The sequence below is a fragment of the Xenopus tropicalis genome, chromosome 7, assembly GCF_000004195.4.
Source record: "Xenopus tropicalis strain Nigerian chromosome 7, UCB_Xtro_10.0, whole genome shotgun sequence".
Taxonomy (NCBI): domain Eukaryota; kingdom Metazoa; phylum Chordata; class Amphibia; order Anura; family Pipidae; genus Xenopus; species Xenopus tropicalis.
In genome coordinates this window covers 58,872,828-58,896,629 of record NC_030683.2, presented here as the reverse complement: position 1 = coordinate 58,896,629, position 23,802 = coordinate 58,872,828, and the positions used below count along the sequence as shown (strand labels likewise).

At 42.6% G+C, this 23,802-nt stretch overlaps 1 protein-coding gene across 2 annotated transcripts in view; it reads right to left on the bottom strand.

Annotated features, from left to right (window-relative positions):
* Positions 1–6,386: 6,386 nt before the first annotated feature.
* The window catches only part of ccdc86 (coiled-coil domain containing 86), a 41,699-nt gene continuing 24,283 nt past the window's right edge, over positions 6,387–23,802 (bottom strand). The window contains exons 3-4 of one of the 2 annotated variants that reach the window (XM_004917123.4): positions 17,524–17,598; positions 6,387–6,701 (exon numbers count right to left, since the gene is read on the bottom strand). In XM_004917123.4, the coding sequence (XP_004917180.1) occupies positions 6,537–6,701; positions 17,524–17,598 (240 nt within the window). In that variant the 3' untranslated portion in view covers positions 6,387–6,536. The remainder of the gene's footprint in view (positions 6,702–17,523; positions 17,599–23,802) is intronic. The other variant, XM_004917124.4, reaches the window with a different exon arrangement.

The window sequence follows — 23,802 nt, the reverse complement described above, 5'->3', positions numbered from 1 at the left end:
CCCCTAAAGTGAAACAGTGCAAAATGTTCAAAAACTGTCTGGCAGTAGAAGTTCCACTTTGATCCAAAACAGCTGGCAGTGAAAGGGTTAATAGTGTCTGAATGGCAGCAATTTAAATTTCCCCACTGAAAGTGAATGAGTGACATCTGATTTGCTGTTGGTTGCTCTACCCACTTTTTCTAACCTGGAACTGCAGTTACCCAGTGACTAACTCTGCAAAGTTTAGGGACCTTAGGATTAATAGTTAAAGAACGGCAGCAGTTTAAATTTAAACCAATTAAAGTCAATAGATGAATTGTGATTTGTGTGCTCCCTTTTTCTAACCTTGAGTCAAAGTCACCCAGTGACAAACTGCAAAGTTTGGGCACCCTGGCATGAATAGTGTGAGAATGACAGCATTTAAAATTTTAACCAATGAAATTCTATGGATGAAATCTGATTGGCTGTTAGTGGCCCAACCTACTTTTCCTATTTTCAAACTGCAGTCCCCAACACTGCAAAGTTTGGGGACTCGGGCATAAAAAGTGTGAGACTGACAGCATTTTACATTTCACCATTGTAACTAGGTGAAATGTGATTCTGTTGGTGGCTCCACCCACTTTTTCTAACTTAGAACCGCAAATACCCAGTGACTAACTTTGCAAAGTTTAACAACCCTGGAATTAATACTTTAATAATAACATCAGTTTAAATATAAACTAATGAAATTTAAAGGGTGGAAACGGATTGGCTGTTGGTGGCTCCACTCACTTTTTCTAACCTTTAATCTTAGTCCCCCAGTGACAAACTGTGAAAAGTTTGGGGACATTGGCATTACACGTTTGAGGATGGCAGCAGTTTAAATTTCCCCACTGAAATGAATTAAAAAAATGCGATTGGTTGTTAGTGGCCCCACCCACTTTTCTAACCTTGAATACATAATCACTCATTGGGGCACATTTACTAACCCACGAACGGGCCGAATGCGTCCGATTGCGTTTTTTTCGTAATGATCGGTAATTTTGCGATTTTTTCGGCGTCTTTACGATTTTTGAGTAAAAACGCGAGTTTTTCGGCGTCTTTACGATTTTTGCGTAAAAACGTGAGTTTTTCGTAGCCATTACGAAAGTTGCGCAAAGTCGCGATTTTTTCGTAGCGTTAAAACTTGTGCGAAACGTCGGGCCTTTTAAGTTTTAACGCTACGAAAAAGGCGCGACTTTGCGCGCAAGTGTTAACGCTACGAAAAAATCGCGACTTTGCGCAACTTTCGTAATGGCTACGAAAAACTCGCGTTTTTACGCAAAAATCGTAAAGACGCCAAAAAACTCGCGTTTTTACGCAAAAATCGTAAAGACGCCAAAAAACTCGCGTTTTTACGCAAAAATCGTAAAGACGCCGAAAAAAACGCAAAAAATACGAAAAAGTCGCAAAATGTTCGTTTCCAACCGGAATTTTTCCAATTCGGATTCGAAATCGTGTCTTAGTAAATCAGCCCAATTGACTAACTGTGCAAAGTTTGGCGAGTGTAGCCTTAAAGCTATGAGTGGCACCAGTTTAAATTTCCCCATTAAAGACAATTGGTGAAATTTGATTGGCTATTCTTGGCTCCTCCCACTATGGGTCACCCAAGAAATGTCGCTGTTTCATTTGGGGTGATTATGTTTTTCAAGTTAGTGGAGTGTTGTTTCAAAGCTGTAAGAGTGGCAGTAGTTGGAAAATCTTCCCTGTTAAAGTCAATGAAAAAAGTGGGGTGTTCAGATGGCGTCACAAAAAGACAGCAGGGGCGGGATCGCTTAGAAAAGCACAAGCAACCTGCTCTGCTATAGCACGAACAAATATGTAGCGTCTGGGTTGTACACTTAAAACTGTAAGAGGAGCAGCGTTTAGAAAATAAAAGGAGCATATTAAGAAAGAATATTAAGAAACGGAAGAAAAAGCTGAAGTCAAAGAATAGGCTGGGTTTTTCAAACCAACATAATAACGCTAATGCTTTACTTACCAGTAGGTCCTTCCAACTGACACGAGGGCACAAGGGTTTCATTAGGAAAGGATTTTTTACTGTGAGAGATGTGCATTTCTCTTCCTGAATCAGTTGTACTAGCCGATACTTTAGATCAGTGCTGTCCAACTTCTGCGGTGCCGAGGGCCGGAATTTCTCTAGCATACATGGTGGAGGGCCGCTAATGGAAGCCAGTTTTGGCCACTCCCCTTTTTGAACCACACCCACTTCAAACCACACCCATTTTATCGCAATGGTGGTAGTGCAGCAAAAACCCAAATGCTTGGTCCTCACTGCGGGGATATCAACCATCATTAATATGTGAAAGAATTATATTATGCCATATTAAGACACACCCTTAAATCCATATGCCTCCTCCTCCCCTGTGGATAGCACAGCAACCCCCAGCTACATAATTACACACCTTAGGGACCATTTAATGGCTGTTTCCAACTACTAACAAACTCCCAGAACAAACCCCTTCCAGGTTCCCCTCTCACAGGCAGCATAGGACAGGCAGAGTATGGCACACACAGGCAGCACTCTGCCTCCCTTATGCTGCCTGTGTGTGCCATACTCTGCCTGCCCTATGCTGCCTGTGTGTGCCATACTCTGCCTGCCCTATACTGCCTATGTGCCATACTATGCCTACCCTATGCTGCCTGTGTGTTCCATACCCTCCCTGCCCTATACTGCCTATGTGTCATACTTTGCCTACCCTATGCTGTCTGTGTGTGCCATATACACAGGCAGCATAGTCCAGGCACTACATACAATGTCTGAGGTGTGAACAGGGGAACAATGTGGATGATTACAGCCTGAGCCTGAGGTGTGAACACTGCAGGGGGTGAACAATGCAGAGATTAAAAGGTGTGAACAACACAGGGGATTACATGTTTAAACAATACAGAGGGATTACAGCCTGAATCTGAGGTGAGAACCATGCAGGGGGCCAGTTAATCTCAGTACTGATACTATTTAAAGCTTACACAAGAGTAAGCCATCAAAGCAGCCAGACAGGTGGGGGGCCACACAGAGGGGGGTCGAGTGCCGCATGCGGCCCGCGGGCCGCCAGTTGGACAGCACTGCTTTAGATCAGTGCTGTCCAACTTCTGTGGTACCGAGAGCCGGAATTTTTCCGGCCTCCGTGGTGGAGGGCCGATAATGGAAGCTAGTTTTGACCACTCCCCTTTTTAAAACCACACCCACTTGAAACCACACCCATGTTATTGCATGACCATAGCCATATTAATGGAGGTAGTACAGCAAAAACCTGCCATACTCTGCCTTCCCTACCCTGCCTGTGTGTGCCATACTCTGCCTGCCCTACCCTGCCTGTGTGTGCCATACTCTGCCTGCCCTACCCTGCCTGTGTGTGCCATACTCTGCCTGCCCTACCCTGCCTGTGTGTGCCATACTCTGCCTGTCCTACCCTGCCTGTGTGTGCCATATTCTGCCTTCCCTACCCTGCCTCTGTGTGCCATACCCTGCCTTCCCTACCCTGCCTGTGTGTGTGTGTGTGCCATACTCTGCCTTCCCTACCCTGCCTGCATGTGCCATACCCTGCCTGTGTGTGCCATACTCTGCCTTCCCTACCCTGCCTGTGTGTGTGCCATACTCTGCCTTCCCTTCCCTGCCTGTGTGTGTATGTGTGTGCCATACTCTGCCTTCCCTACCCTGCGTGTGTGTGTGTGTGTGCCATACTCTGCCTTCCCTACCCTGCCTGTATGTGTCATAGCCTGCGTGTGTGTGTGTGTGTGTGTGTGTGTGTGTGTGTGTGTGTGTGTGTGCCATACTCTGCCTTCCCTACCCTGCCTGCATGTGCCATACCCTGCGTGTGCCATACTCTGCCTTCCCTACCCTGCCTGCATGTGCCATACCCTGCCTTCCCTACCCTGCCTGTGTGCCATACTCTGCCTGCCCTACCCTGCCTGTGTGTGCCATACTCTGCCTTCCCTACCCTGCCTGCATGTGCCATACCCTGCCTGTGTGTGTGTGTGCCATACTCTGCCTGCCCTACCCTGCCTGTCTGTCTGTGTGTGTGTGTGTGTGTGTGTGTGCCATACTCTGCCTTCACTACCCTGCCTGCATGTGCCATACCCTGCCTTCCCTACCCTGTGTGTGTGTGTGTGTGTGTGTGTGTGTGTGTGTGTGTGTGTGCCATACTCTGCCTTCCCTACCCTGCGTGCGTGCATGTGCGCCATACTCTGCCTTCCCTACCCTGCGCGCGCGCGTGTGTGTGCGTGTTACTCTGCCTTCCCTGCCTGTGTGTATGGCACATACATGCAGCATAGGGCAGGCAGAGTATGGCACACACAGGCAGCCTACAGTGACGCAATGCTGGCACTGCTCCTACAGTCTGCACAATAACTCTATATTAAAAAAAAATTTAATTGCAGTACCACCTCAGTATATGTTCCATTTATAGTGTGCAGGGTTTATTTGTGGGTTTATATACACAGGCAGCATAGTCCAGGCACTACATACAATGTCTGAGGTGTGAACAGGTGAACAATGTGGGTGATTACAGCCTGAGCCTGAGGTGTGAACACTGCAGGGGGGGGGGGGGGGTGAATAATGTAGGGATTAAAAGGTGTGAACAACACAGTGGATTACATTTTTAAACAATACAGGGGGGTTTACAGCCTGAATCTGAGGTGTTAACCATGCAGGGGGCCAGTACTGATACAATTTAAAGCTTACACAAAGCAGTCAGACCGGTGGGGGGCCACACAGAGGGGGGTCGCGGGTCGCCAGTTTGACAGCACTGCTTTAGATTCTTTCCCCCCTCTGCAGAAAATTAGAGAGGCTTCAGATGTTTTTTTTTTTTTTTTTTGCCTTCCTCTGGATCAACTAGCAGTTAGGAAGGTTATATATAGGGATTAAGGTTGAACTTCAAGGACGTGTGTTTGTTTTTTTTTTTTTTTTTTTAACACCAATGAGGATGCTGAAAGAGTATTCACTGCATATGGCTAAACAATTTTTTACCATCAGTAGTTTGTAGATAATGACATTTGAGATGTAAATCAAAATCTACTGCTCCTCTGCAAACTAGTTCATAATAAAAAAATTCATAACAAAAATGGAACATTTTTTTTCAAAGTGTCCTTACTTTTAACAGCAGAGATAAATACATTGTTGGCTCCACCCAGTTTTTTTAACATTGGACCACGTCATGTAGTAAAAACCCCCGTGCAAAGTTTGGGGACCCTGGTTTTAATGGTGTCTGAATGGCAGCAATTTTAATTTCTCCCCTGAAAGTCAATGAGTGACATCTAATTGGCAGTTGGTGGCTCTGCCCACTTTTTCTAACCTGGAACTGCAGTTACCCAGTCACTAACTCTGCAACATTTAGGGACCCTACGATTCATAATTAAAGAATGGCAGCAGTTTAATGCTAAACCAATAAAATTCAACCTAACCTTGAGTCGAAGTCACCCAGTGACAAACTGCAAAGTTTGATCACCCGGGCAGAAATAGTGTGAGAATAACAGCATTTTATATTTAAGCTAATGAAAGTGAATGGAAGAAGTCTGATTGCCTGTTAGTTAGCGAACCACTTTCCCTATTTTTGAACTGCAGTCCCCCAGTGAGCAACTCTGCAGGTGTAAAGATTGTGGGACTGACAGCATTTTGCATTTCACCATTGAAAGTAAAAAGGTGAAATGTGATTGGTTGTTGGTGGCTCCGCCCACTGCTTCTACCTTTGAACCGCAAATACCCAGTGACTAACATTGCAAAGTTTAAACAACATTAGAGTTAATACTGAAATAATGGCACCAGTTTAAATATAACCCAATGAAATTTAATGGGTGGAAATGGATTGGCTGTTGGTGACTCTGCCCACTTTCTTAACCTTTAACCTTTGTCCCCCAGTGACCAGCTGTGAAAAGTTTGGGGACACTGGAATTAAACGTGTGAGAATTTCCCCACTGAAATCAATTACAGAAATGTGATTGGCTGTTGGTGGCTCCACCCACTTTTTAAAACTTGAATCCGTAGTCAGTCAAAAGTGTGAGAAAAGAAGCATTTTAAATTTAAACCAAACAAATTCAAAAGCTGAAGTCTGATTGGCTGTTGGTGGCTCCACTCTCATTTTTTAATCCTAAACTGTAGTCCCCTAGCGAAGCAAACCACACAAAGCGTAAATACGCTAGAAAACGCCTTATCACGGATTTTTCACGCATAGGCCGAAATACGCCAGTACTTGCAAAGCAAGCTATTCCTATGTATACGCAAAGGCAGCTGCCAGACCTAGCAGAAATACGCAGCGTTTTTTGCTATTTCACACTATTAGCACCATGGCAACGGGATTTGCTTACGTCACCAGTACTAGGCTGAAAAACGCCACGTGTGGCATCAGCCTTAGGGGTGCTAAAAAAAACAAAAAAAACAACATAACAAACGCTCAGTGTTTTTAAATATTTCTTTGAGTAAGACACCCATACATTTGCTTTATAAGGCCAAAATATTCAGCATGTCTGTATTATAACAGCTCTGTTTACAACAGTCAGACTATAGAAATCCTTTTACAAACTGCAGATCATCACCAATACAATCAGGTAGAAATGTGATTCTTCCTTTGCCGGGGTCTCTTGTTAGACAGAGCATTTTGTGTGTGTTTTATTCTTTCCCCAGATGTACAGAACATTAAGGTGTCTCTCTTTTCAATGCTGCGCAGTTGTTTCTTCTGAGTACGTTTTAGCTTTGCAGGGTTTCGAATCTAAAGAGTCAGCAATGATAGAATTAGTATATTAAATATATATATATATTTTTTTTTTAATTTTTTTTGTCAAGAGAAACAAAAACGTATGTATGTATATTTCGAATGTAAAGTGCTTCCATTTGGACTACCTATATATAGAATATAACCCCTACCGTAAAATATATACATTACTAAGGGGTTCAGTAGCCATTGAAAAGGTACAAGGTCAAAGGCCATGTATTTTACAACAGAAGGGAACATTATTATAATGCACAAGTTTCAGTGAGTAATATGACACAAATTACATCATTGATTATACTGTATATTTGCTAACTGTTCTGGCACTAATGTGTAAAGATGCAAGGGGCCAAATAAAGGATGCTATTAGAAGAGAGCTGGTCTGCACTAACATTTCAGCTATCTCTCTAGCCTTTTTTAAATTGAATACATACAGTGTTTGCTATTAAACACTACATGGCAGAAATGGTATTATGTGCGATGTCAGCAGACATCACAGGAGGGAAACACACAGTGATATAGACAAACACAGCTATATAAAATGCTATGGTGGCTTGGCTAGATGATGGCTGTGTATATTCTACACTAAGGTCAGAAAGGAGAAAGAAATATAGAAAAAAAAATCCTTCTTAAGGACTGGAGCCCAAAACTGCACTGCATACTCAAGGTGAGGCCTTACCAAGGACCTATAAAAGGTGCAAAATTATCTTCTCATCCCTTGAGTCAATGCCCTTTTTTATACAAGACAGCACTTTATTTGCTTTAGTAGCCACAGAATGACACTGCCTGTTATCTACAAAAAACCCCAAGATCCTTCTCCATCAAGGATCCCCCCAACAAACTACCATTTAGTAGATAGCTTGCATTTATATTATTTCTACCAAAGTGCATAACTTTGCACTTGTCAACATTGAACCTCATTTTCCAGTTAGCTGCCCAGTTTTCCAGTTTTGTCAAATCGATCTGTAAAGCGGCAGCATCCTGCATGGAACTTATAGTTTTGCACAATTTAGGGGCTGATTTACTTACCCACGAACGGGTCGAAATGAGTCCGATTGCGTTTTTTTCGTAATGATCGGTATTTTGCGATTTTTTCGTATGTTTTGCGATTTTTTCGGATTCTTTACGAATTTTTCGTTACCAATACGATTTTTGCGTAAAAACGCGAGTTTTTCGTAGCCATTACGAAAGTTGCGTAAAATCTGGCGATTTTTCGTAGCGTTAAAACTTGCGCAAAAAGTTGCGCTTTTTTCGTAGCGTTAAAACTTACGCGAAACTTTGCACCTTTTAAGTTTTAACGCTACGAAAAATGCGCAACTTTTCGCGTAAGTTTTAACGCTACGAAAAAAGTGCAACTTTTTACGCAACTTTCGTAATGGATACGAAAAACTCGCGTTTTTACGCAAAAATCGTATTGGTAACGAAAAATTCGTAAAGAATCCGAAAAAATCGCAAAACATACGAAAAAGTCGCAAAACGTTCGTTTTCAAGTCGGAACTTTTCCAATTCGGGTCGGATTCGTGGGTTAGTAAATCAGCCCCTATGTGTTGTCAGCAAAAATAGATACAGTACTTTCTATGCCCACCTCCAGGCCATTAATAAACAAGTTAAAAAGCGAAGAGAAAAAACGAAGAGAATAGTCAAAAAGGGTACATTAGTTAACCTTTTCTATCTAACCAATGTTTGTATAGACTTAATAGTCGTTTTGGTAGAGGGATAGTGCAATTAAAATTGGCTGGACAAAATATTAAAACATGTTTAACACTTAGGCAGACACTGGATACTAGGTTAGGTCAGGCCAGCTGCACAAACTAGATAAAGGCACATACCTATGCCATTTGTCACATGGGTATTATACATGCTGGAACATGGTTAGGTTGGCCACCTGTTGAATGGTTTTAAAATATTCAAAATGCCTTCCAAACAAGTGTTTATGGGTGGACACAGAGTGCTTATACAGGCAAAAAAGGCTAACTGTGTGGCATGTCAAACTATGTTTATACCCTTAGATGGAATAAATGGACTATGTATAAAAAGAAAAGGGCAAGATTAAAAAAGCAGAAACAGGTAGAGAAGAAAAAAGGCAAGAAAAAGGAAAACAGTAAAGGTTATATTGTATGTAAATGATCAAACAGAATGAACCGCAACGTATTAGTCCAATCAATCAGTCAATAGAAGGGGGTGTATGAAAGGAGTTCATTGAGTAAATGAGGACTGTAATATATACAAGCTGCAATATAATTATATATACTTTTTCTGATATGTGTTTATATTAACGAAAATATTTTTCTTCACTTTTTAGACATTTTGAAACCTATATCTTGATTATATTTTGAAAGCTTAGGTTGTCCCTAAAAAAACACTATATATTTTTTACCTAGGTATACTAAAAGTACCCTCTAGGAAAGGCCCCTAAAGAAAAAGCACAAAATGTCCAAAAACTCTAAAGCTGGCCATACACGCACCGATGATATCGTACGAAACCTCGTTTCGTACGATATTCGGTGCGTGTATGGCAAGTTGGCGAGTCGACCGATATCGCAGGAAGCTGCTGATATCGGTCGACTCGTCGATCGGGCTAGTTAAAAGATTTTGATCGGGCGCCTGACCAAAATCTGCCTTCAGCGCTGAATCGGCAGAAGGAGGTAGAAATCCTATTGTTTCTACCTCCTTATCTGCCGATTCAGCCCTGAACAGTTTGTGGCTGATTGAACGATCTTTTGTGCGACCGATGGTCACACGAAAGATCGCAAATTGCCACGTGTGTGGCCACCTTAAGAAAAGAGGACTCAGCCCTCGCAGGTCTAGGTGAAAAAAACAAAATATTCTTTAAATGTGTAAAAAGTGGCATTTCGGTCACAATTTAGGACCTCTCAAGATCTCATCTTGAAACGCTTGTTGAATTTCAAAAAATGTAGGTGATGTAACAGTTAAATGATACTGAACTACAGTACATCAGACTTTTTTTTAAGATCCTGTCAAATACATATCTGTTCTAGTTGGCATATTTGATTGAGGCTATAGAATCATAAAAGATTATGGTTATTTACTACCAGAAGTTTCTATTTTGCCTATACAATATTGACTTCCTAAAATCCATAACATTTCATTTACTTTTTTTTTTCTATCTTTCTTTTCTTTTCTTTCTTTCTTTGCTTTCTTTGGCAGTCTTTTTTTTTACTAAAACTTTATTTCTGATCTTGCTCTATAATTATCTGATTTATTTGGTTGCATTTTAGTGTTTTTTTGGCATTTTCATAATTGATTTCTGTTTTTTTATTATTGTATTGTATTGTAACTTTTGTATTGCTATTGGGTGCTGAATTTGCAGTGACGTTGGTGGATCCAGGGCTCTGACCACCAATTTCATTGCAATTATTGTTCTTCTGTTGGTTTAGGTGGTTTTATTGGATTTTACTGATTTTATGGTGTTTTATCTTTGCATTGTTCTTTATTGTGTGTTTAGTGCCCCCAAAAAGGTTGCTTTTGCAGTGACATTGGTGGATCCAGGGCTCTGACCACCGATTTCATTGCAATTATTGTTCTTTGATTGCTTTTAGTGGTTTTATTCCATTTTACCTTCATTTGATTTCAGTTGTTCTAGAAAGGCTAAGATTGTTCTGGTAGTTTCTATTTCCAAGGGTTAGGCTGATGCCACACATGGCGTAGGGCTGATTTTTTCGCCTACGCCTGCTACTTGTGCCTGCACCCGAATGAATGGAATACGCTCGGGTGCAGGCACATGTAGCCGATATACGCATGAAAACGCGAGACTTTGCATTCTCACGCGTTTTCATGCGTATATCGGCTACATGTGCCTGCACCCGAGCGTATTCCATTCATTCGGGTGCAGGCAAAAAAAAAGGGGTGCATAGAGTGCAGCCCCAATATTATGCATTTTCAGGTTTGGCGGCCATGTACTTATGTGCAACCAGACATAGGTATCGTTTTATTCAGGGGAACTTGCAGATTGATGTTTAGTAAGTTTTTGGTAGTTGCCATGGAAATTTTGGAGAGAAATCTAGGTTTGTATCTGGTTTTTCCTTGATTTCTGACCAAAGCGCTGACTTCTGCAAGGGACTGCGGCCACAATTTTCCATGTAGAAAGAGAAGAGTGGTGTCTCTGAATAGCTGAAGGTGTGCACTTTTCGTAAATATATAGTTTGCGGGGGTTATTTCACAGGTATGGGGGTGTTTAGACTAAATAACTGCAGGTAGAGCACATAGAGCACAGACCCCCCTTATGCATTGCTCCTGTTTGGGGGCATTTGGTGGCCACGTCTTTATGTGCACCCATACATATGGGGTATCGTTTTATTCAGGGGAACTTGCAAATTGAGGTTTAGTAAGTTTTTGGTAGTTGCCATGGAGATTTTGGGGAGAAATCTAGGTTTTTTATCTGGTTTTTCCTTGATTTCTGACCAAAATCTAGGTTTGTATCTGGTTTTTCCTTGATTTCTGACCAAAGCGCTGACTTCTGCAAGGGACTGCAGCCACAATTTTCCATGTAGAAAGAGAAGAGTGGTGTCTCTGAATAGCTGAAGGTGTGCACTTTTTGTAAATATATAGTTTGCGGGGGTTATTTCACAGGTATGGGGGTGTTTAGACTATATAACTGCAGGTAGAGCACATAGAGCACAGCCCCCCCTTATGCATTGCCCCTGTTTGGTGGCCACGTCTTTATGTGCACCCATACATATGGGGTATCGTTTTATTCAGGGGAACTTGCAGATTGATGTTTAGTAAGTTTTTGGTAGTTGCCATGGAGATTTTGGGGAGAAATCTAGGTTTGTATCTGGTTTTTCCTTGATTTCTGACCAAAGCGCTGACTTCTGCAAGGGACTGCGGCCACAATTTTCCATGTAGAAAGAGAAGAGTGGTGTCTCTGAATAGCTGAAGGTGTGCACTTTTCGTAAATATATAGATTTTGGGGGTTATTTCACAGGTAGGGGGGGTTAACACTGAAAAACTGCAGGTAGTGCACATAGAGCGCAACCCCCAAAATTTCAACTGAAATTGCCCTTATGCATTGCCCCTGTTTTGGGGCATTTGGTGGCCACGTCTTTATGTGCACCCATACATATGGGGTATCGTTTTATTCAGGGGAACTTGCAGATTGATGGTTAGTAAGATTTCGGTAGTTGCCATGGGGATTTTGGGGAGAAATCTAGGTTTGTATCTGGTTTTTCCTTGATTTCTGACCAAAGCGCTGACTTCTGCAAGGGACTGCGGCCACAATTTTCCATGTAGAAAGAGAAGAGTGGTGTCTCTGAATAGCTGAAGGTGTGCACTTTTCGTAAATATATTGATTGTGGGGGTTATCTCACAGGTAGGGGGGGTTAACACTGAAAAGCTGCAGGTAGTGCACATAGAGCGCAGCCCCCAAAATTTCAACTGAAATTGCCCTTATACATTGCCCCTTTTTTGGGGCATTTGGTGGCCACGTCTTTATGTGCACCCATACATATGGGGTATCGTTTTATTCAGGGGAACTTGCAGATTGATGGTTAGTAAGATTTTGGAAGTTGCCATGGAGATTTTGGGGAGAAATCTAGGTTTGTATCTGGTTTTTCCTTGATTTCTGACCAAAGCGCTGACTTCTGCAAGGGACTGCGGCCACAATTTTCCATGTAGAAAGAGAAGAGTGGTGTCTCTGAATAGCTGAAGGTGTGCACTTTTCGTAAATATATAGATTGTGGGGGTTATCTCACAGGTAGGGGGGGTTAACACTGAAAAACTGCAGGTAGTGCACATAGAGCGCAGCCCCCAAAATTTCAACTGAAATTGCCCTTATGCATTGCCCCTGTTTTGGGGCATTTGGTGGCCACGTCTTTATGTGCACCCATACATATGGGGTATCGTTTTATTCAGGGGAACTTGCAGATTGATGTTTAGTAAGTTTTTGGTAGTTGCCATGGAGATTTTGGGGAGAAATCTAGGTTTGTATCTGTTTTTTTCCTTGATTTCTGACCAAAGCGCTGACTTCTGCAAGGGACTGCATCCACAATTTTCCATGTAGAAAGAGAAGAGTGGTGTCTCTGAATAGCTGAAGGTGTGCACTTTTCAGAAATATATAGTTTGTGGGGGTTATTTCACAGGTAGGGGGGGTTAACACTGAAAAACTGCAGGTAGTGCACATAGAGCGCAGCCCCCAAATTTTTAGCTGTAATTGCCTTTATGCATTGCCCCTGCTTTGGAGTGTTTGGTGCCCATGTCTTTATGTGCACCCATACATATGGGGCATCATTTTATTCAGGAGAAGTTTGTCTTTCAAATTTGCCTTTGTTAGAAAATTTTTATGAGATTTTTTTTTGTCAAATCCACATTTGATCGTGCGTCCAAGTTTACGTTTTAGAAAAAAAAAAAAATGTCAAAAAAGCTCCAAATTGCACAATGCACTGACAAAAAGTATTTGGCTTTTGAGAGAAAACTACATTGCACCTAGAAACCTGAAGGTCTGTAGTTTCTAAAGATACCGAACATGAGGGGATATTTTAGATTTACATATAAGTTATGCTGCATCAACTGTTACAAGCGCTTTTCCGCTTTGTTCTGGTGTGATATTGTACTAAGTATTGCTTTAGTTTGGGGGTTACTTCTGGACAGGAACTGTGGGGTACCACCACATATTTGGTATCGTTGGACTTGGGAGTATCAGGGCTTTTACAAACGACAAAAAAAAGTGTGTAAAATTAACTTTTCTATGGAAAAAAACCTCAAAATATACAGAAATTTTTCATAATTTTTTTTTTTTACATATTTCACCCAAAATACACATCATATCTCCAGAAAAGTTATAAAATTTGATATGTATGTCGAAGCCCAATTAGTGACGAAAAAAACGATATATAATTTCCCTAGTTTCATGGAGGTTTTCCTACCAAAAAACATTGTTAAAGTGAATGAGTACAAAATGCTTAAAAAACGTCTGGCACTGGGGGGAACCGAAATGACGAATTCGGCTGGCACTTAAAGGGTTAAATGTCCCAATTCACAAACAGTCATAATTAATTACTTCTCTGCTATAAGAATAAAGCCCAATGAGTTTACGCAGTGCATAAACGAACACGTTGAGTGACCATGAAGCATGCTTTTCATTGACTGTATGCTTCACTAAATGGGACGTAATGCACAGTAAAGGTGTGGCAGCTCCACTGCGTCATGTTCCTCTGTTACAGGGAACACAATGCCCACTGTGAACCTAGCCTAACTCTCACTGATAACTAAGTAAAAAAAATTTGCAGGACTAGAAATACTTGTATATGTAAAGGGAATGGATAGTCAATAGTTTAAGACTGAAGCTTTAAAACATTTGAAAAACTGCTGTAATTCAGCTGTAATGTTAGCTTAAACTTTAAACATGACTATGGGATTCTAGGGAAATTATTAGGAGTAGGAGTATAGATAAAATTGTCTATCAGTTTATTATCAGTTCAGTTGTGTTTTAAGTGAATGTATAAAATATATTAGCATATTAAAAACAGAGGAGTCGGAGTCGTGGAGTCGGAAGTATCAGAAACTGAGGAGTCGGAGTCGGAGAATCTACCGACTCCACAGCCCTGGAATGAATGGCTGACTTGCAAATCTGTTCGGCTGTGGCTGAGTTGTATAGCGCCCAAGAGGTACTGGGTGCTCTGGTAGAGTGTGCCTTAATACAAAATGCTTTGGGTTGTTTCCTGAGGTTGTATGCATAATTTATTGTACTCACCAACCATCTGGCAATAGTACGTTTGGACGCTGGGGAGCCTTTGGTCACCCCATAAGTGACCAGAAAAGCATCCTCCTTTCTGTGGTGTTTGGACCTGTCCAAGTAGAACTTAATTGCCCTAACTACATCTAACTTTTGAAGGGCCTTTTCCTTAGTATTAGTGGGCATAGAGAAGGAAGGTTAATTTGTTAATATGAAAAGGAGAGACCGCCGTAGGTGTAAAGGATGGAATTGTTCTGAAAACTGCTCTGTCTTGGTATAGTACTGTATACGCCAGGGCTCTTTGTGAGACAGGGCCGCTATGTTTGACACCTATTTTGCGGACATAATTGCTATTAGGAATGCCATTTTTCAAGTAAGGAATTTTAAGTCACAAGCGCCTAGTGGTTCGAAAGGAGGACCTTGTAAGACTGTTAGGACTATATTAAGGTCCCAGGGTGGCATGAGGTCCCTGCATAGTGGCCTGGCTCTACCTACTCCCTGCAGAAACTGAATGATATCGAATTCCCTTGCCCGCTGATGTTGAAGTAGAAAGGAAAGAGCAGAAATTTGAGATTTGAGGGAAGCTAAAGAAATACCCAATCGAAAACCCTTGGCGAGGAATTCTGTGTGTGTACTGAGTCACAGTAATCTATAAAAATCCTTCAAGTCCTATAATAAAGCCTTAGTAGTGGTGGCTTTCTAGCTTTCGGCAAGATATCAATGGCTGGTGCAGAGAAACCCTTTGAGCGCCACAGGTCGGTTTCAAGAGCCAGGCCGTCAAATTTAAACATTGCCAGATTGTCGTGATTGATTGGACCTTGGGTCAGCAAATCTGGTCTGAGGGGCAGCTGCCACGGGACGGGGGGGGGGGGGGGGGACGATCTGGCGCAGTACGTAGGTAACTTGTAGTTGTGTTTGGATGCTAGCATGTCTATGCCTGGGCTTCCCCACCTGGCCACGATCTGGATGAATATTTCTGGATGGAGTGCCCACTTTCCCTGATCTAGCCATTGTTGACTGAGGTAGTCTGCCTCCCAGTTCTGGACTCCCGGTATCTAGACTGCAGCTATTGCAGGGACGAGGGACCCAACTGAGTACTAGGGATACCTCCTCTGCATGGCTTGGCTGCTGTGGGTGCCCCCCTGTTCAGGTAAGCTACTGCTGTAGCATTGTCCGTCTGTACACTAAGGGGCTGGAACCTCACGTGCTGGGACCAATGGAAGATGGAGTTTCATATAGCCCTGATCTCCAGGACATTGATTGGTAGCTTTGCTTCCTCGGCTGTACACGTCCCTTTACATGTTTGTGGTGGGAAAATCGCACCCTAGTCTGCCTGCCTTGCGTCCGTGGTAATGACTGTCCACAGAGGTCATAGGGACACGAAAGGAGGGTCCCAGGGAGTTCCATTGCCTATTATAGGGGGTCTGCTTGTGGACTAGGGTCTGGCTTTCTTGCCCGAAGGTAAGAAAGTGCTCAATTCTACAATTATATGTTTCAGGTCAGGACCGAAGAGAGTCTCTCCTGTAAACTTGAGGTTAAGGAGTTTGGATTTGGAGGCAGTCTCCGGACCAGTGGCACAGCCACAAGGCTCATCTGGCTATCACCGTGTCCATGCTGGTCTTAGCTGTTAATCTGACCGTGTCCATGGCTGCATCCGATAGGAAGGCTAAAGAAGCACTGATTTGATCTAAGGACTCCTGTAGTGCCTGCAGTGAAGACGGAGGGTGCTTAAAGTAGCTTTTGGCACCAGAATTTTGCAGTCCTTGCCAATCCCACTGATGCCACTGCTGGTCTGAGAATTGCTGTGGCATGGGTGAAGCCTTTTCTGAGGGTAACCTCCATTTTCTTATCCATTGGTTCCTTGAAAGCAGCCTCTTCAATGAGCAATGCGGTATACTTGGATAAACGGGCAACTGCCGAATCAACTCTAGGTGTTTTATCCCAGAGATTTTGTTGTTCTTTCGGAATAGGATAGGTAGTTAGAAAGTGTTGGGTCAGGGCAAGGCGGTGATCCGGTTTCCACCATTCGTTTTTAATTAGCCGAGAAATAGATTTGAATATGGGGAAGGTTCTGGGCTTTTTGGGCCCACAGATGCGTATACACGTGCATCCTGTGTACATTGTGCATTTCCTGGAGAGGCGTGTGTCTTGTGCGCATGTGTGCAGTACCGCTTGTGAAACATTATCGATCTCATGGTGTGCAGTATAGTTTGTAGGGGCGCACCGATCTCTTGGAGATGGTTGCAGTCCCAATGTTAACTTCTGTATGGCTGGCCAGACCTCTGGTGTGGCGTGAGCTATGGCGTGCCCCATGTGAAAACACCAGTGAAGGTGGGGTGAGTATGGTCTGCAGACCTGTGGTGTGCGTAAGGACCCGTGAATTGGAATAAAAATGATAAAATAAATTTAAAAAAAAAAAAGTGCTCTGTCAACCTCCTAGCAGGACAGAAGAAGAAAAAACTGAAGGGGAAAGAATGAGCACCGGCTTATAGGGAGTAGGTAGAGCTGAGAAGTTTCTTTCTTACTAGAGAAAAAACAATTATTCACAAGTCTCTGATGCCATGTACTTTAAATATACCTATGTACATTGGGCATCAATCTGTTCAGTGGACCCCTGGCATTCATATTTAGGGACTTTTACCTGGTTACCTAATGATATGTAAGAGTTTAGATGCTGAAAAGTGGAAGCTTTGAGGTGATTTTTAGAAAGGGCATCAAAATTGACAACTTTAGGAAATCTTTGCGGTTCGTGTACTTCCCAAAAATAGATGGTTCTCTCGTATGAACTTTTTGAAACCGTACCCCACTTCTTTTCCTATGTAAATGAATGTAGCAAGTTTTGCTGTTTTTCGGTGCCAGTGATAAAGAATATAATTTGTACTATGGGACCTGTTTGGTGTGAATACTGGGATTGTTGGATGTTGGCACCTGGAGAGGTCTATAAAATGTTTGTTCAATTGTTATTATCTTGACAAAGACCCCAGTGAGTGTCAAAAATTTGATAAAATAAACATTTTTACACTTCAGCAAAGTCCCCTGAGCGCAACAGCATTTTTGCTCCTATTTATATATTCATGGATGTGCCTTTTGCAGAGGCCTTTTTCTATAGTAGATTTGCTATACATCACTTACCACTTGTACAACTTCTGCCTTTCTCTCATTTTCCAACCTCCTTTTAAGATTTTCTTCTCTACGTTTTTTTTTTCCCTTAAAGCAAAAATAAAATGAAAATTCAAGAGATGAAGTCTTTTGAGTAGCGTTCAGTAACATAATTAATGTGTTACATGGAGGGCAGACGGACAGACAGCCATCAAGCAGATAGTTTTGGAGGGCACACCACAATTGCTAAAGCAGAAAATAGCTGGCTTTAAAACAAAAACAGCAAACAACAAAAACAACTACTCAATGCACACCTACTAACCACAAAAAGGCTGCAAATGGTAGGTTTAACATACAAAGATCTTTATATGGTAAATATTCACAAACCGTAAATACAATTACAATGCATAATATACATACCACCAGTTGGACAAAATGTAATAAAAACAGAAAAAGCAGACACGCGTGGATTGAGAAAACCCCAACGTTTCAGAACACAGTCCAAAGGAGACAGACAGGAGAGAAAGTTACAGTGGTGCTTGAAATTTTGTGAACCCTTTAAAATATTCTAAATTTTATACCAATGTGACATAAAACAACATCTGATTTTCAAACAAGTCCTAAAAGTAGAATACCTAGTGAAAAAAAAAAAAAACATTTGGTCATGCATTTATTGAAAAAAAAAAAATTATCCAGTAATGTAAGGTAATTGTGTTCAGTATTTGCTGCGAGCTGCTTGTTCAGCTATACCAGCAAACATTGTTTCCAGCAAACATCTGTTACTTGATCAATTCTGCACATCAACATGGAGGAACTTTATAGGGGAATGAGCTAAATGAAAGCTTCAGCTCTTTGATGTTCATGGGTTTCCTCACATGAACCCCTCGCTTTAGGTCTTTCCACAACATTTCAGTTGGATTAGCCTTTCAGCAGCCAAGCAGGTATAGCTTACATGCTTTCAGAGAAAGTTTTTATCTGCCAAGCATGTACGCCACAGTGAGTTGAGAGCAATGACAGTGCTCTGGGCTGTCATGTCAGTCCTGCGATGCAATCGGCGCAGGACTGACCTCCAAGCAGCAGACGCTATTACATTGCATCTGCTGCTTGCTCCTGCCCTCCCAGCCAGCGCCACACACTCACTTCCTGCTGCACAGGACTCTGCACAGAGGATCCCCCATGCGATCCCATGCATCCTGCCCTAGAACAGGTAAGTGTTAAGTATTTTCACTTACACTTAAATATATTTACACATACATCATGTATACACAAACACTTTTTTTTAACTTTCATTTGTTTTTTCCCTAAAAACGGTTTATTTTGACAGCGTGACTATTTGGATTTGACCACTAGTTACGCTGTAGTGTGACGTATTTTGTTATTTCATTGATTTGCACAATTTGTGGTTTTATTGCATTTCTATCCCTGTATTAGTGTTCCTGACCTGATTTTTAGCATAGCTTTGCCATGTTGTACTTTGGTGTAGAAAAATATCTTTATCTTAATCTATTTTTAGTTCATCAGAATGTGTACCTTTTAAAAATATATGGTATTCTGGGAGCCTCTGTACAGTTAGGGGGTCTTACAGCACATAATACGATGTTAGGTGGCTCTGTATGCAAAAGCGGAGTTGCCAGGCTTGCAGATTGGTAGTTTGGTGTGAAAAGGCTTCTTTACCCATGTTGGAGTTGTCAGAATGTGTACTTTCATAAAATATATGGTTTTCAGGGGTCTCCCTACATTTCTGTAGCTATTACCCAACAACAAACTGTTCAGTAGACCCCTGGGGTTCTTATTTAGGTTGTTTTATATCCAAACTGGAAAATGAGGTTCAATGTGTACAAGTATTACAAAAATAGCAAAACTAGGAAATATCAAATTAAGTTAAATTAATATTATAAGTATTGAAGACTGAGCCCTCTAGTGGCCAAAAAGAGGGAAATATTACAATATTTAAAGATTAAGTCAAATTAAAAATACAAATCTTTATTATAATCCATTAAAAAAAATCATGCCATGTATGGGGTATGATTTTTTATTGGATTATAATAAAGATTTGTATTTTTAATTTTTGACACTTTTGCAGGCTTAATCTTTCAATGTGAAGAAGTGCAAAGTTATGCACTTTGGTAGAAATAATATAAACGCAAACTATCTACTGAATGGTAGTTTGTTGGGGGTATCCTTAATGGAGAAGGATCTAGGGGTTTTTGTAGATAACAAGTTGTCTAATTCCAGGCAGTGTCATTCTGTGGCTACTAAAGCAAATAAAGTGCTGTCTTGTATAAAAAAGGGCATTGACTCAAGGGATGAAAACATAATTTTGCCCCTTTATAGGTCCCTGGTAAGGCCTCACCTTGTGTTTTGGGCTCCAGTCCTTAAGAAGGATATTAATGAGCTGGAGAGAGTGCAGAGACGTGCAACTAAACTGGCAAAGGGGATGGAAGATTTAAGCTATGAGGTTAGACTGTTGAGGTTTGGGTTTGTTTTCTCTGGAAAAGAGGCACTTGCGAGGGGAGATGATTACTCTGTACAAATACATTAGAGGGGATTATAGGCAGATGGGGGGTGTTGTGTTATCCCATAAAAGCGATCAACGCACCAGACGCCACCCCTTTAGATTAGAGGATTGGAGCTTCCATTTGAAGCAGCGTAGGTGCTTTTTTACGGCGAGGGCAGTGAGGTTGTGGAATGCCCTTTCTAGGGATGTGGTAATGGCAGATTTTGTTAATGCCTTTTTAAAGGGGTTTGGATGAGTTCCTAACCAAGCATAGTATCCAAGGCTATTGTGATACTAATATCTGCAGTTCGTATCAGTGGTTGTAGATATGGTTTATGTATGCGACAGTATGGATTGGTAAGTATAGGTTGTGTGTGCTGGGTTTACTTGGAAGGGATGAACTTGATGAATTCTGGTCTTTTTTCAACCCTATGTAACTGGTACTTACAGACGTGTACTTTTGAATTCAGGGGATGGAGCACTTTCCAAAAATATATGGCTTCTGGGGGTGAGCATACTTTTTTGTACCTAGTTTTGACCTATTTTGTACATAAAATTATGTAAATGTGTTGATTTTGCAGAAGGTGAAGTGACAGAAATGATAAAGCATATAGGGATATTTTCATTTTATGGCCCCTACATGCCACATACTTAGGTAAACTTATGCATATTGGGCATCAAACTGTTCAGTGGACCCCTGGCGTTCATATTTAGGGCGTTTTATTTGGTTATTTTATGACCTGTAGGAGATAAGATTTGTTTAGATTTGTTTACCGTGTGTTTTATAGCCAAGAGACCCTCTGTTTTCCATCTTATAAAGGGGTAGGAAGTTTTGAAATTCCTCATTATGTAAGAAAATGCGGTGCAGGGAATTATGAGAGTAAGTTATATTTTTTTTGTAGGATGTGCCATGTAGATATTATTAATGGGCTTCTGCTTCAGATGACCCCCAAAATTTAATAAAATTATGAAGATTGACAATTTAACTATTTTAAAGACTGATCCTATACTAAGACAAATTTTAAACAAAGGTCATAGGTACGTAAGTAGAAAAACTAGAACTCTAGGTAACAACAAATCTTTCACTTTCACAGTCACAGGCAAGACATGAAATAAAAGGGGATTTGTTTCTACTTACCGATAAAGCCTTTTCTCAGCGTCCCATCATGGCAGCACAGGCACTAGTGGGTTAATGCGCTCTTCCCTTTAGGAGGCAGGATAGCAAAAAGAAAAAAGGGGTAGGTCCTGTCCCCTTGCTCTCCCATCCCTTATCCCTGCATTAACCCCACCACCAGCAGTTCCAGCTAGCACAGCTGATTTTAGACATATCCCCTTTTCTCGGTCGTCCCTAGGCAGCACAGGCACTAGTGGGTTCGTCCCAAAGCAGAGAGAGAGGGTGGGATATTTAGAAGGAACGAGAGGGAAAGGATATACCTAGTTAATATAGAGTAACAGAGGAAACTGTAGGTGCTCTAACATGGCAACTAAAATGAGTGGTAATTGCATCACTGCTGACTGAAGAACTTTGCGGCTGAAAGTGGCTTCCGCAGAAGAAAAAACATGAAACTTGTAGAACGTTGTAAAAGTGTGTAGCAATGACCACGTAGCCGCCTTACAGATCTGCTCTGCAGATGCTGTGTTGGCCATTGCCCATGAGGTGCTGAGGGCTCTCGTTGTGTGAGCAGAGGTTTTGAACGGAATAGGTCGACCCCTGGTATGGTAGGTTGAAGTGATTAGGCTTTTGATCCAGCGAGCGATAGATGCTTTGGAAGCCTTGGCGCCCTTGCGTTGAGGGCCGTATAAAACAAATAGGGAATCCAACTTGCGGATCTCCGTTGTCCTATTAATGTAGAACTTCAGGGCCCTCACTACATCCAGGTTCTTCAGAGCCCTCACCACATCCAGCCGCTCTCGTGGGGATGCTGGCTTGGGGCAGAGTGAAGGGAGGACAATCTCCTGATTAAGGTGGAAAGCGGAGGTGACTTTTGGTAGGAATGCGGGGAGAGTCCGGAGCACCCCCTTGTCCTGGTGGAAGATACAGTATGGGGGTTTGTGAGATAAGGCTTCCAAGTTCTGAAACTCTCCTGGCCAAGGAGATTGCTATTAAGAAGGCTTCCTTCCAGGTTAGGAACTTCAGATCGATTGTTGCTAATGGCTCGTGCTGAAAAAGTAGCAAGAGGGCTGATACTTGCACCTTTAAGGAGTTAACTCCTAGGCCCTTGTCAAGCCCATCCTGTAAGAAATCCAGTAAGGTGGGGATGTGACAGCTGGACATATTGCGCTGGGCTGGTGTGCATTTATTGAGAAATGTATTCCAAATCCTGTGATAGGAAGCTACGGTTACTGGTTTACGAGCTTTCATGAGTGTCGATGACACCTTGGAGGAGAAGCCCTTTCGTGACCAGATGGCGGTCTCAATAGCCATGCCGTAAGCACTAGGTTGTCCAGCCCAGGGTGGTGTAGCGCGCCTTGGTGTAGGAGATCTGGTCTCCAAGGGAGCCTCCACGGTGGTCTATGGCTAGTGCTTGTAGGTCGGAGAACCACGTCCTTCGCAGCCAGAACGGGGCGAGGACTATGGCTGTCGTCTGGAATTGAAGTAGTCTGCGAAGGACTGGATGGATCATAGGTATTGGGGGGGGGGGGGAAGAATGTACACCAAGCCGAAATGCCACGGGGTGGTCATTGCGTCGATCGCGAACGCTTGTGGGTCTCGATATCTGGTGCAATAGCGGGGGACCTGATGATTGAAACGGGAGGCCATGAGATCTACCTGTGGCGTTCCCCAGTGACGTGTGAGCTGACGAAATACGTCTTTGTGTAGGGACCATTCCCCTGGATCTATGAAGTTTCGACTGAGGAAGTCTGCCTCCCAGTTGAGATGGCCTGGGATGTACACAGCCCTCAGGTGGCAGTGGTTGGTCTCTGCCCACTGGAGTAGCCGACCGACTTCTTTCCAGGACTTGCGGCTTTTTGTGCCCCCTTGGTGATTTATGTACGCCACTGTGGTGGCGTTGTTCGATTGGGTGTCCCTGAAGGAGGTGTGCCCAATGGGTGATTGATAGGTATATCACGCGAAGTTCCAACAGGTTGATGTGGAGTTTTGCCTCGTGGGGAGACCATTTTCCCTGTATGGTTCTGTGATCGAATATGCCGCCCCAGCCGAGTAAACTGGCGTCTGTGGTAATTACGGCCCAGTTGGTGAAGGAGCAGGTCCTGCCGGTGAGAAGCTTGTCGGGGTGGAGCCACAATTGTATGGAGAAATTCGTGGGTTGAGATAGGAATATCAGGCTTCTGAGATTGTGCTGATCCCAGCACAAGAGGCGCCCCTTGACCATTGCCTGAGAAAATCTAGTTGAAGCGGGCGCATATGAAGTTGAGCAAATGGGACTACTTCTATGGTGGCGATCATCAGGCCCAGGAGGTGCATACATGCTCTTGCAGTGATTGATGAGGCTGATATGGCGTATTGCGCAGCTGCAGACAGATTTCTTTGCTTTTCTGGTGTGAGGAAAACCTTGTGTAGGGTGGCGTCGAAGTGAACCCCTAGAAAGATAATGCACTGTGTTGGTAGCAGTGTGCTTTTCTTGTGGTGTATCTGCCACCCATGGGCTTCTAAGATGCGGACGCATTTGTTGGTCCTGGCGACTGCTTGGGAGTGGAGCCCTTAGTAGCAGGTCGTCTAGGTAAGGCAGCACGTAAAGACCTTCATGTCGCATGTAGGCCACCAGGGCTGCCATCACTTTTGTGAAGACCCGCGGAGCCGTGGCCAGGCTGAATGGGAGTGCCTGGAATTGGAAGTGTCTTTCCGCGATCGT